Source organism: Cebus imitator, unplaced genomic scaffold (assembly GCF_001604975.1).
Source record: "Cebus imitator isolate Cc_AM_T3 unplaced genomic scaffold, Cebus_imitator-1.0 Scaffold296, whole genome shotgun sequence".
Classification (NCBI taxonomy): domain Eukaryota; kingdom Metazoa; phylum Chordata; class Mammalia; order Primates; family Cebidae; genus Cebus; species Cebus imitator.
In genome coordinates this window covers 446,081-459,711 of record NW_016107611.1, presented here as the reverse complement: position 1 = coordinate 459,711, position 13,631 = coordinate 446,081, and the positions used below count along the sequence as shown (strand labels likewise).

The following is a 13,631-nucleotide window of genomic DNA, read 5'->3' as shown; positions in this document are numbered from 1 at the left end:
TTTTGTAGAGGTGGGATCTTGCTTTGTTGTCTAGGCTGGTCTTAAACTCCTGGACTCAAGCAATCCTCCTGCCTCAAAGTGCTGGGATTACAGGCCTGAGCCACAGCTCCTCAGTCCCTGTTTGAGGGATCTGTTAGTAACATCCACATCCCCTTCCCACCTCCATCTCAATCTAATGAACTCATTTCTGCAAAGGACCCAGACACCTGCTCCCCAGGGGGAGGGGCTGGCAGAGAGGCAGGTACCAAACCCTAGGGAGTCCAAGGGAACCAGATAGAGAGATCCAAACGCACCAGGTGGGGTGGGGGAGGGGGGATGGGAAGAGGTACGGAGAGAGACAGAGACACAGAGATACATGGAGAGAAAAAGAGAGATGGAGACAAAGATGCAGAAAGAGACAGAGAGGCATAGCTAAAGAGAGACAAAGGGCTGTGAAGCTGCTGAGAAATCCACCAGTGAGAGATACACACAGGGCGTTAGAAAAGCCAAGAGAAACAGAGACCCTCAAAACACATGGAGAGACAGAAACAACCATCCCTAGAGACAGGGAAATTCAGAGACCAAAGTATAGGCCCAAGTGCGGACAGGTCCAGGGTTTGGGGGAAGAGGAGTTGGAAAGGTAGAGGGGACCGCCAGAGAAGCGAATTGCAGTGTGGGGAGGGGGCTTGTGTTTAGTGGTGTGGGGGGTTGAGACAGACTGAAGAAGGAGGCAGGGAACCAGGGAGCCATAGATGGTGGGGGAGGGCTGGTGACAACACCACCATTGTTCAGGTCGGAGGTAGGGGAACAGGCCCCTGGGGCAGGAAACTGGCCCTCTTCCCCTGCTCAGAGGCGGGGCACTGGCCCAGCCCGGGGAGCTGGCAGCCCTTTTAGGAGAAACAGGTGCAGTGCTCTGTAAGGACACCCAGGTGGTCCCCATCCCCCTGCAAATAACCCGCCAGGCTGGGGCCAACCCCTCTTAGGAAATCCAACAGCCCCAGTCCCCTCTAAATCCCTCTCTCCAGGATCCTAGATTCCTCCAAGGTTGTGCCACACAAAGAAGTGGGGGTGGGAGGGAAGCAACAACAATCTCTCTGTGGTTTCTGGAAGCCCTGTGCTTCCGGCCAGATCTGCCCTGGGCTTAGAGCCAGAAGAGAGGGGTGGGGTGGGGGCGGCAAGGTTCAGGGGCAGAACTGAGGGGGCTGTCCCAGAGCCGAGGCTTGGGGCTCAGACCTTGCTCTCTGGATGAGGGCAGGGAAGGGTGTGATTCAGTCCTTGAGGACTGAATGGTAGTTTCTGTGTTCTTCCAGATTTGGGGTTGGGGATGATTGAAGTTGGTTTCTAGGGCAACACCAGCTGGGTAGGAAGGGAAGGGGAGGGGGCACTCTCTAGAGGCTAGATGTATTTTTCTAGACACCCCTCACACACACACAGCTGAAGAAGTAGTTTTGATGGGGAATGGGACAGGAATAAGAAGGAATGTGAGTTTCAAGGTCCTCCTTCATGGGTATGGGTCTCGGGAGAAGAGCTGAGGAAGAGGGTAGACACCAGCATCTGGACAGCGTTGTCCTGTTGGAGAGAAAGAGAGCATTCCCGGAGATTAGATGATGGTGGGTTTTTTGTCTGTTTGCTTATTTCGAGATGGAGATTCGCTCTGTTGCCCAGGCTGGAGTGCAGTGGTGCCATCTCTCAGCTCACCGAAACCTCCACCTCCCAGGTTCAAGCGATTCTGATTCCTCAGCCTCCCAAGTGGCTGGGATTAAACACCCGGCTAACTTTTGTACTTTTAGTAGAGATGGGGTTTCATCATGTTGGCCAGGGCAGGTTGGAAACTCCTGACCTTAGGTGATCCACCTGCCTCGGCCTCCCATAGTGCTGGGATTACAGGTGTGAGCCGCCACTGTGGGCCCAGATGATGGTTTTGAGACTTCCTCAGAACCGACACATCAAGAGGGACTGGACTGCAGGGGAGCTTGGCTAGGAAAACTGGGAATCAAGAAAAAAATGGTGGTTTTGAAGGAAAGAAAAGGGGACTGGCCAGGCGGAGAGACACCTCGGATCTCACCCCCGTTTCTGTCCCTCCCAACAGTGGGCGCTCTACCTGTTCCTGGTTAAATGCATTATCAGCATTTCCACCTTCTTACTCCTCTGCCTCATCGTGGCCTTCCATGCCAAAGAGGTCCAGGTAGGGCAGGCCCCGCCCCTAAGCCTTGCTCCCCCCAATCCCCGCAGTGCCCTGTCAGCTCACACTTTCCACTCTCCTCCTCCTCCTGATCTGAGTAATGAGGTTCCTCTGCCTCAGATGCTGCATCCACACCCTCACCCACCCAGATGAGCTGAACCAAGAGCAGACAGGCAGAACCTGCCGACCAGCCCTGCTCTTCCCCTGTGGCCCCCGGCCCCCCCTTGCACGCTCATGGATGCTGAGAGTGCCCCTGCAGTGCTGATTCTGCCCCCAGGCCTCTGTCCACTGTGCCCCAGGCAACCTCAGCCTCCCAGATCCCTGTGCTCCAACATTCATCCCCAATCCAGTCCCGAAGCAACCTAAGGCCCCAGGGGTGCCCGCTCCTTTTTTTTTTTTTTTTTGGAGGCAGAGTCTTGCTCTGTTGCCCAGACTGGAGTGCAGTGGCACAATCTCTGCTCACCGCAACCTCTACCTCCTGAGTTAAAGCAATTCTTGTGCCTCAGTCTTGCAAATAGCTGGGACTACAGACACGTGCCACACTGCCCAGCTATTTTTTTATTTTATTTTAGTAGAAACAGGGTTTTACCATGTTGCTTAGGCTGATCTCCAACTACTGAGCTCAGGCAATCTGCCTGCCTTGTCCTCCCAAAGGGCTAGGATTACAGACTTGAGCCACCACACCCGGCTGGGTCCCAGGGGTGCCCACTCCTGATCACCCTATCTCTGTGCCAGAAACCTCCCCATGCCCCAGACCCAGGAACTCTCCCCATCCATACTCCATCTTGGGTCTCACCCAGATACAACCCATCCCTCATTGCCCAGATCCTGTTACTCCATTCCTTTCCCCCTTGCCCCTCTCCTATCACAACTTTGCATATAGGATGGGGATTACTGGCCATGTGTGGCAATTCTCTGAGCAGTGCCTGGTACATAGAGGTGCTCAGTAAGCAGTGCACATTATCATCTTATCATAGAGCAGTTAAGTGGCCTGTAGCCCAGCGCGCCATTCCCCAGGGGAGGGACCCAGGCCTCAGTTTCCACATCTATAAAATGGGGGCAATAATAACAATCTCACTGGGCTGTAAGCATTTACTGAGCCACAACATGTGACTCAGTAAACGGGGTAGAGTGGTGCCTGGTGTATCCACAGTGCCCAGTACATGCTGACTTTCTTATTGCTTTGTGTGGCTTTTTTTGTTTGTTTATTTTGAGATGGAGCCTCACTCTGTCACCCGGGCTGGAGTGCACTGCCAGGATCTTGGCTCACTGCAACCCCTGCCTCCCAGGTTCAAGTGACTTTCCTACCTCAGACTCCTGAGTAGCTGGGACTACAGGTGTGCGCCACCATGCCCCGATTAGTTTTGTATTTTTCAGTAGAGAAGGGGTTTCACCATGTTGGCCAGGCTGGTCTGGAACTCCTGACCTCAGGTGATCCACCCACCTCAGCCTCCCAAAGTGATGGGATTACAGGTGTGAGCCATCGCCCTCGGTCCATGGCTTTGTTATTGCTGATATTATTATTATCATCACATGTGTCACCTGAAACGGAGTAGGAGCGAGCTCCAGGCATGCGGAATGCAAGCCCCAGGATGCAGGGGTTCTGTTTGGTTCACTGTGTGTCCTTAGCACATAGAACAATGCCAGGTACACAGTCGGCGCTCCCTGAGGCTGGAAGTGGGCCGGACCTAGTGGGGTGGGTGGTGGGGGAAAGGAGGAAAAAGTGGAGAGATGTCTTCCTCAAGTCCTGTCCCGCTCCCTCCCTATCCGTCTCCCTCCCAGCGCTATCTCCCTCGCTCCGGGCCAGGCAGGCACACCCACTTTATCTCAGGGCTCAGGCAGGCTCGAGCTGCCGCCTGACCCGCGCCTGACCTGCGCCTGAACCCTCCCCTCTCGGCCCCTTCCCGGCAGCTGTTCATGACCGACAACGGGCTGCGGGACTGGCGCGTGGCGCTGACCGGGCGGCAGGCGGCGCAGATCCTGCTGGAGCTGGCGGTGTGCGGGCTGCACCCGGCGCCTGTGGGGGGCCCGCTGTGCGCGCAGGGTTCAGGGTCGCCGCTGACCTCGCCGCAGCCCTGGCCAGGATTCCTGAGCCAGGGGGAAGCGCTGCTGTCGCTGGCCATGCTGCTGCGCCTCTACCTGGTGCCCCGCGCCGTGCTCCTGCGCAGCGGCGTCCTGCTCAACGCCTCCTACCGCAGCATCGGCGCTCTCAACCAGGTCCGCTTCCGCCACTGGTTCGTGGCCAAGCTTTACATGAACACGCACCCCGGCCGCCTGCTGCTCGGCCTCACGCTCGGCCTCTGGCTGACCACCGCCTGGGTGCTGTCCGTGGCTGAGAGGTGAGGGTGCTGGAGGCCTAAATGCGCAGGGGAGGGAAGGGGAGCAGAGGGCACCCGGAACCCCGGACAACCACAGCAGCCATCCTGTACCGCCGTGCAGGTTGAGGTCCCCCTAGGACCAAGCAATGGAGAAAGTTCACACTTTGAACCCTTTTCCTCTTGCTGGCTAAAATTTGCCCACACTCCCATCAACTGGCTGAGAGGAACCAACAGACAAGCCCCCAGCCAAAATCTTACACGTGCAGCCTTCAGTCTCTCCAAAGGCACATACAGACCCTAGAAAGCCGTTCCCTTCAGGCTCCCGAACCTCTACTGCCTCAGGTTTCCAGGCCATCTGTTCTGTCTCCAAACCTGTCTCTGGGACTTGGCTAAAGGGTTGCCTCTGCCTTGGAGGAAAGGGACATATTCTCCAAATTAGCACAGAATGCACTGTAGGTAGGTGCTTTCTGTGACCCTAGGAAGGGGATGATTTGGAGCTGCTCTGGAAAATAATTCCATGCGGGGAGTTGGAACTAGATCCTGGCTGTCAGTTATGTACTATGTAACCCCATGCCAGGCTTCAATTTCTATCCCTTGCAGAGAAAGAGGTTGGGAGTGATCTTGGCCAGGGATTGTCAAAGTGTGGTTTCAGGACCAGCAGCATCACCTGGGAACTTGCAAATGAAAATTCTCAGGTCCCTTCCAGACCTACTGAATCTTGGGGGGTAGGGCCAGCAATCTGCTTTAGCAAGCCTTCCAGGTGAGTCTATGGCCCACCCAAGGTTGAGAACCTCTGGTCTAGTATATGTGGCAAAGATCCTTGAGGGCAGGAGGAGAATGAGAAGCTCTAGCTTTAGATATCTCCTCTCTTAGCCTCAGTTTCCACATCTGAAAAATGGGTGTCATGTTCCACCATCTGTAGTCTCCCTTGCAGTTCTTTTTTTTTTTTGAAATGGAGTCTCTATCACCCAGGCTAGAGTGCAGTGGCACGGTCTCTGCTCACTGCAACCTCTGCCTCCCAGCTTCAAGCGATTCTCATGCCTCAGCCTCCCAAGTGGCCAGGATTACAGGTGTGCGCCACCACTCCTGGCTTTTTTTTTTTTTTTTTTTTTGAGACAGACTTTTTTTGCTCTAGTTGCCCAGGCTGGAGTGCAATGGCATGATCTCAGCTCACCGCAACTTCCACCTCCCAGGTTCAAGTGATTCTTCTGCCTCAGCCTCCCAAGTAGCTAGGACTACAGGCGTGTACCACCATGCCCAGCTAATTTTTTTGTATTTTTAGTAGAGACAGGGTTTCTTCATGTTGGCCAGGCTGGTCTTGAACTCCCAACCTCAGCCTCCCAAAGTTCTGGGATTACAGGCGTGAGCCACTGTGACTGTCATTTTTGTATTTTTAGAAGAGACCATGTCACCATGTTCAGCTGGTCTCAAACCCCTGATTTCAAGTGATCCTCCTGCCTCAGCCTCCCAAAGTGCTGGGATTACTGTGCCCGGCCTCTGTCATGATTTTAAACTCCTTCACCTTTCAGGATCTTAGTTTTCCCAAGTGGGAAATTGGTCAGAATAAGGATTAATGAATAATCCCCCCATCGTGTTTCTCATCTGAAAAATGGAGAACAGGGAGGAAGTTGAAGTTCAAAATTCCAGGGCAGAAATCCCGAAACTAGAATGAGGTGGGTGGGGTTTGTGAACAGCGCAGATTCCATCTTTGCTCCTAGAAACTCTAACCTGGTGGGCTGGGGTGTCTGGGGCCCTCAGATTTGACGCTTTCCCTGCCAATGTTGCTGCAAGGGGCCTGTGGACACAGTTGGACAAATCGCAACATTTCAACCCTTCCATGGCTGGACCTAAATGTCTCCTTCTGTGAAGTGAAAGGAAAGGAAGGCAGAGTCCCACCAAGCCTCTTTAGAGTCCTTTCTGGTCCTGATAGGGCCACTTCTGGACCACACAGCATCTTTGTGGAAATTGGAAAAACACACTCCTTCCTCTGGGTGGATGCAGCTGCCTGTGAGGGTCTGACTGGGTTTTGGCCCCCTCTCGACTCTCCACCCTCAATCGAGTGCTCTGAATGCAGCAACCCAGGTAGCCTAACTGAGACCATACCGGCATGGAGATTGGCTAGACCCAGTCTAACATCCCAGAGTGGCTAAGCAACTTGCCCAGGTCACACAGCAGAAAGCCAGGCAGCCTTTCCAAAGCTCAGAACTGATTGGGTTTTTGTCCAGGTGATTCTTAGGACTGTGGGTGCATATGGGAAGGGGAAGAAAGCGGAGGGGAGGGGATGTCATGGAAACCTCCATGGTAGGGTTTCAGAACTAACCCACCCTTCCACATAGGCAGGCTGTTAATGCCACTGGGCACCTCTCCGACACACTGTGGCTGATCCCCATCACATTCCTGACCATTGGCTATGGTGATGTGGTGCCGGGCACCATGTGGGGCAAGATTGTCTGCCTCTGCACTGGAGTCATGGTGAGTACAACTCTCTTGGGGACCGATCCTTATCCCAAACTGGTCATCCTCGGACCCCAGGAAGCCATGGAGGCAGCCCATGCTCTCACGGACAGCTCCTAAGAAACTTGAGTGTCTGGGGCCCCCACAGCCACGTTCTCTCTTCAAGACCAAGATGCTCACCTGCAGTCCCAACCTTGTGGGAGGCCAAGGTGGGAAGATCACTCAAGCCCAAGAGTTTGAGGTTACAGTGAGCTATGATTGTTCTACTGCACTCCAGCCTGGGTGACAGAGTGAGACCCTGTCTCTAAAAAATAAAATAAAAGCCAGGTGCGGTGGCTCACGCCTGTAATCCCAGCACTTTGGGCGGCCGAGGTGGGTGGATCACAAGATTGGGAATTCAAGACCAGCCTTGCCAACATGGTGAAACCCTGTCTCCACTAAAAATACAGAAAATAAGAAAATTAGCCGGGCATGGTGGCGGGTGCCTGTAATCCCAGCTACTTGGGAGGCTGAGGCAGGAGAATTGCTTGAACCCAGGAGGCAGAGGCTGCAGTGAGCCAAGATCATGCCATTGCACTCCAGCCTGGGCAACAAGAGCACGATTCCATCTCAAATAATAATAATTGTAAATTAAATTAAAAATCAGACCTAGGAATCCAGCCCCTAAGTCCTTGCTCTCTCTAGAAGCTAGGGCTTTGTCCCTTATCCTCCTCAGGAACCCAGGCTCCTGACTTCGAAGCCCCATTTTCTTTCAGAACCCAGATATCATCTCCCAGCCTCCATCAAGGGGGCAGAGTCCAGTTATCAAGTGCATGCCTATGGGGCCAGGCTACCCAGGTCCAAATTCTGCTTCTGCCACTTCCTGGCTGGGGAGCTCAGGCGAGCCACGTGATCTCTCTGAGACTCACTTTCCTCATCTGTGAAATAGGGATGCTGAGCTAGCGACTCCTCGTGGGCTTGCTGAGATGATTAATGGGTTCAACCATGTAAAGCACTTCCAACAGTGCCCAGCCCACAGGAAGTGCTCAGTAAAAAGGTCTGGGGGTGCCCAGGCATCTAGCCACCCCACAGCAGCTCCTGTGCCCTTAAGGATGAGGCAGAGGCTCTGCAGCCCCTGAGTCAGCCTCTTCCTGAACCCTGACATCTACCTTCTTACCTCCATAGACCCAGTCACTCAGGTCCTCCCCCACAGCCCTGGCCCCCTCTAGAGACCAGAACCTAATGCCTTGACCTTCACCTCCCTACAAGATCTGGTTCCTGCCACCCTCAGGGATCCAAGCCACCAGCTCCTAGCCCAGATGTGGGCCCAGGAAGGGCATATTGATCCCCCCAATCCCTGGGTGCACAAGTGAAGGATGTGGTGACCTCCACTCCCCCAGTGGTGAGTCTTTGGAGCAAGGGAAGAGGGGCAGAGACTCAGTCAGGGACCTGCAGGGCCACTCAGGACCTCCCTCATTAGACAAAAGGAGAAACAGAAACCTAGAGAGATGCTCACAGCCTGCTCCTGGCAGAAAGGCTCCACGGCATGGCTGAGTCATCATAGCTTACTTTTACTGAGCACATACTCTGTGCCAGCCTCTGCCCTAAATACGAAATCCACTGAGTAACCCTGTGAGGCCCTGCCCATTTCACAGATGAGACACTGAAATACTGAGAGATTAAATAAGTTGCTCAGAGCTGGCCTTGGAACCCAGGCAGTCCCCAGTGTTTGTGACTGGAAGTGGTTCTGAGTGATCAAGAGCTGAAACTATAGGGTGTGGGATCTTTCCAAGGAGGACTTATTCTAACGCGGGGACAGGTGAGCAGGTGCTATGAGCAGCTAGGGATTGGCAAGGCCTTGAAGGACCAGGAGCATTGGGAGAAGAAAGGGAGGAGAATGTACAGAGGAAGGTGCTCAGGGAGGGCAGTGTGGATGGAGTCAGGGCTGAGTTGTCTGGGTGGGAGGCGTGGACCCTGGAAGGCCCTGGGAGCCAGGCTGAGAAGTTCAGGGTAGTGGAAGTCTAGGAGATTAGAGTGGGCCCAGGGGGTTAGGGAGGGTGAGTGGGAGGCTGGAGATGGTCCAGGAAGGAGAGGACAGGGCTGGAGCTAGGAAGTGGCTGTGGGAGTGGGAGGAGGAGGGACACCCTTCATAACACAGTGGCGGACCACGTCAGCAGTGAGGACCCAGAGGCCTGCCTTTGGCCCTGAACCCAGCCTTCCCTTGCTCCTCCAATCATACCCTTCATGAAAGAGCCCATCCTGTGGGCGTGAATACTACGCATCAAATTTGGGCTCGGACATAAACAACTTATGATTCTAGCTCCACCTCTCTGAGCTGGGGACCTTGGCTCTCCTCTCTGAGCCTGTTTGCTTGTCTGTCAACTGGGGATGGCTGTACTTGCCTTCTGTGGCTGTTGGGCAGGTTTAGGAGGGAGTTGGTGGCACATTCTCATGCCACAGGGCCTGTTCTGCCCACAGGGGGTCTGCTGCACAGCACTGCTGGTGGCCGTGGTGGCCCGGAAGTTGGAGTTCAACAAGGCAGAGAAGCATGTGCACAACTTCATGATGGATATCCAGTATGCCAAAGAGGTGACGATGGGCATATGGCACCCACAGTACACCCCACTTTCTTTCTTTTGTTTTTTGAGATGGAGTCTTGCTCTGTCGCCCAAGCTGGATTGCAGTGGCCTGATCTCAGCTTACTGCAACCTCCGCCTTCCGGGTTCAAGTGATTCTCCTGCCTCAGCCTCCTCAGTAGCTGGGATTATAGGCGAGCGCCACCACACCCAGCTAATTTTTGCATTTTTAGTAGCGACAGTGTTTCACCATGTTGGTCAGGCTGGACTCGAACTCCTGACCTTATGATCTACCTGCCTCGGCCTCCCAAAGTGCTGGGATTACAAGCGTGAGCCACTGAGCCCAGTGGGGACACCCCTCTTTGAAGAGGCATGAGTCCAGCCCTCCCACCACCCCGCTTCCCCTAGGACCCAAGAGTCCCAGCCCTAGCCCTGCCTTCCCAGAGCCCCAAGGGTCTATCTCCACTGACACTGTGCCCCACCCACCCCCAGATGAAGGAGTCCGCTGCCCGAGTGCTGCAAGAAGCCTGGAGGTTCTACAAACATACTCGCAGGAAGGAGTCCCGAGCCGCCCGCAGGCATCAGCGCAGGCTGCTGGCTGCCATCAGCACGTGAGGGCTGCTTTGTATGAGCATGTATCTGTGTGCACCCATGTCCCAGTCATCTCTCTGCACAGCTTGGGTGTGTGTGTGTCCGTGCCTGCCCAGGTCAGGACGCCCAGGTGTGGTCTCACGTAACAGCCTGTCCACATGGATCTGACCATGCATGACCCTCTATATGTCTGTGCTGGTTTGTCTTTGCATATCTTGGCGTGTCTGTGGACCTGGGTCTCTACTGGGGATGGGGGCTCATGGGGATGCAGGGTGCAGCCATCCCCTCCCACTCCTTCAGCTCTTTGACAACTTTTCTTCTTTTTTTTTTTTTTTTTTTGGAGACGGAGTTTCACTCTTGTTACCCAGGCTGGAGTGCAATGGCGCGATCTCGGCTCACCGCAACCTCCGCCTCCTGGGTTCAGGCAATTCTCCTGCCTCAGCCTCCTGAGTAGCTGGGATCACAGGCACGCGACACCATGCCCAGCTAATTTTTTGTAGCTTTAGTAGAGACGGGGTTTCACCATGTTGACCAGGATGGTCTCGATCTCTTGACCTTGTGATCCACCTGCCTCGGCCTCCCAAAGTGCTGGGATTACAGGCTTGAGCCACCGCGCCCGGCCTCTTTTTTTGTTTTTGAGTGAAGATTCCTAATGAAGTCTCGCTCTTGTCACCAAAGCTGGAGTGCAATGGCATGATCTCGGCTCATTGCAACTTCCACCTCCCACGTTCAAGTGATTCTCCTGCCTCAGCCTCCCGAGTAGCTGGGATTACAGGCTCCCACCACCAGACCTGGCTAAATTTTGTATTTTTAGTAGAGACAGGCTGTCACCATGTTGGCCAGGCTGGTCTCGAACTCCTGACCTCAGGCGATCTGCCCGCCTCGGCCTCCCAAAGTGCTAGGATTACAGGCGTAAGCCACGACACCTGGCCAACTTTTCTTCTTTATTCTGTTTCTTCATTTTCCTCTCCTTCCTTCATTCCACCCCTGAGCTACAGCCATGTTTAGGGACCAGGCTTGTAGAACTGACTCCCCACTTCTTCCCACAGGTTCCGCCAGGTGCGGCTGAAACACAGGAAGCTCCGGGAACAAGTGAACTCCATGGTGGACATCTCCAAGGTACAAGGATCCCATGGGAGGAGGTCTCCAAGAAAGGGGAGGTTGAGGCCACAGGAATGGAAATCTGGCCCTAGAACAGGGAACCTTGGCAGGGGCCTGGCACACACAGGTTGTCAGTAAAGGTCTGTGGTTGAATGAAAAAGGAAGGAAGGAAGGAAGGAATGAATGATCCAACACAGAGCTTTTTACATTCACACAAGGCACAGATCCCTTATAAACTTAGAAAAAAAAAATTGCACAAAGAACCCCAGTGTTTGGTTTCAAAATATCTTTATGGTTAGGTTACTTACATGTGGACGGATATAAAATTCCTTCCAACTACAACTCATACAATAAAACCAAAGCAAATTTACAAACCAAGCCCTTAGATGGCAAAACAAATAAAATTAAAATTAACAACACTGACAAGGAAACAGGTGACATTATTTCCGTAAAAATCTCTGCTGCTCCTGTGGAGGGGGTGCCCAGGGCCACAGGGACTTTCATGCAAGCTTGCCCGGCCAAGGTGTGACTCAGCCACCCGCCCCTTCCTTCTGCAGAGACGACTTGATTTCGCCAGTGCTCAGGGACAGTGATGCCACAACACCCCCTTGGCCCTGCTCACAGCACCTTCTGGTTATCCCGTGGCCTTTGCTTTTTCTTATTAGCCCATGACAGTTCAAACAGTGGCCCCTGGCACCAATGCCGTGGTAAGCACAGTCACAGATGCAGGTCCCAAAACCGCATGGCCGGTCTCAGTGAGGAGGCGGTGGCCCAGATCTACAGGAATGGGCAGGCGGCAATTTCTGAAGGTTATCAAGCCAAAAAACACACAATTCAAGAATTTCCATAGAAAACTCACAAACCCTCAGGGATCAAGCTGTGAGTCCTAGTGAGAGAATGAAGTCAAACACTGTGTGGATGTTGAAGTCGGGTATCATCCATGCTACAAATATTTAATGAGCACCTACTATATTCTAGGCCTTATTTCAGGGGCTGCCTTGGGCATGTCATTTAACTGTTCCATGCCTGTTTCTTTCAGCTGTAAGATGGGAACAGGATTCCCACTACCCATGGCTTTTAGGATTTTAAACCATACCGGGAAACACCTGGGCAGGTAGCTGGGATGTGGTAGGTGTCAATCCATGTTAACAGTTATTATTGAGGATAATCCTGAGAGGACCATAAGGTTGTAGTCAATGTTGGTTCCTTTGCCTTTCACTATGGAGCAGGCGGGGGTCGTCAGCCCCCTGACGCCACTGACCCTCTCCTCCCCCTCAGATGCACATGATCCTGTATGACCTGCAGCTGAATCTGAGCAGCTCACACCGGGCCCTGGAGAAACAGATTGACACGCTGTCGGGGAAGCTGGATGCCCTGACTGAGCTGCTTAGCACAGCCCTGGGGCCGCGGCAACTTCCAGAACCCAGCCAGGAGGCCACATAGCTGGTGAGTGGGCTGGGACCAGGGCAGGAAGGCATCCTGGAGGAAGGGTTCCTGTGGCCAGCACCCTGTGTGGCCAAGGGGGCAGGGGATGGCCTGGAGACAAGGCCACCTTTTCTCTTCAGCTCTGGCACTGGCTGGAGAAAGGACTCAGCTCAGGGCTGGACTGGCAGTGAAGAAAGATGTTCATTCTCCCCTTCACTGACGCTTGATGCCCTCCTCCCTCTTTGCTTGCTCTCTCTTTCTCTCTCTCTCTGCCTGTCCTGGGCACATTCTCTGGCTCTGTCCATCCAATGTCTCTGTCCCTCCCACACCCTGGCCTCGGGGCCCGGAGATGCCTACCCTCCACCTCTCACCTCTGCCCACCGCTTTCTGTCTGCACCTTGGTGTGTCCCACTCTCGCTCCCCCTCTTCCTGGCCTGCCTGCCCATCAGTCTCTCTGTCTCTCCAGGACCCAGGGAGGAGGAATCAGGCTACTTTCCCCAGGACTGAGGTGATGGACACCCTCTCTGCCACTCCTGACCCAGCCCTGAACAAAGCACCTCAAGTGCAAAGAGCAAAGGGGGCCCTGGCTTGGAGTGGGTTGGCTCGCTGACGGCTGCTGGAGGGGACGCTGGCTGAAGTGGGGAGGCCCTGGCCCACCTGAGACCGCAGGTGGGAACACGGTCACCGCCACTCTGCACACCCTCATTCAAAAACACTCTCACTATGCTGCTATGGACGACCTCCAGCTCTCGGTTACAAGTGGAGGTGCCTGGAGGCTGGACTCCTGGGTCTCTGGGGAAGAGGGCACTGGGGGCCCGGATCCAGGATTCTGGGAGGCTTCGGTTACCGCTGGCCGAGCTGAAGCACTGGATATGAGGCTGGGGTGGGACAGGAGGTGGCACACCCTGGCGGAACAACAAAGAGGACACCATTTTCCCAGAGCTGCAGAGAACACCTGGCGGGGGAGGAAGAAGTGTAACTCACCAGCCTCTGCTCTTATCTTTGTAATAAATGTTAAAGCCACAA

The 13,631-nt window shown here is 54.2% G+C and overlaps 1 protein-coding gene across 1 annotated transcript in view; it reads left to right on the top strand.

Annotated features, from left to right (window-relative positions):
- KCNN4 (potassium calcium-activated channel subfamily N member 4) overlaps nucleotides 1-13,631 on the top strand; it is a 16,490-nt gene extending 2,859 nt beyond the window's left edge. Inside the window, exons 2-9 of the mRNA XM_017502341.2 lie at nucleotides 2,069-2,164; nucleotides 4,073-4,500; nucleotides 6,816-6,951; nucleotides 9,391-9,501; nucleotides 9,981-10,099; nucleotides 11,129-11,198; nucleotides 12,459-12,626; nucleotides 13,072-13,631. Coding sequence (XP_017357830.1) covers nucleotides 2,069-2,164; nucleotides 4,073-4,500; nucleotides 6,816-6,951; nucleotides 9,391-9,501; nucleotides 9,981-10,099; nucleotides 11,129-11,198; nucleotides 12,459-12,623 — 1,125 coding nt within the window. The 3' untranslated portion in view covers nucleotides 12,624-12,626; nucleotides 13,072-13,631. The remainder of the gene's footprint in view (nucleotides 1-2,068; nucleotides 2,165-4,072; nucleotides 4,501-6,815; nucleotides 6,952-9,390; nucleotides 9,502-9,980; nucleotides 10,100-11,128; nucleotides 11,199-12,458; nucleotides 12,627-13,071) is intronic.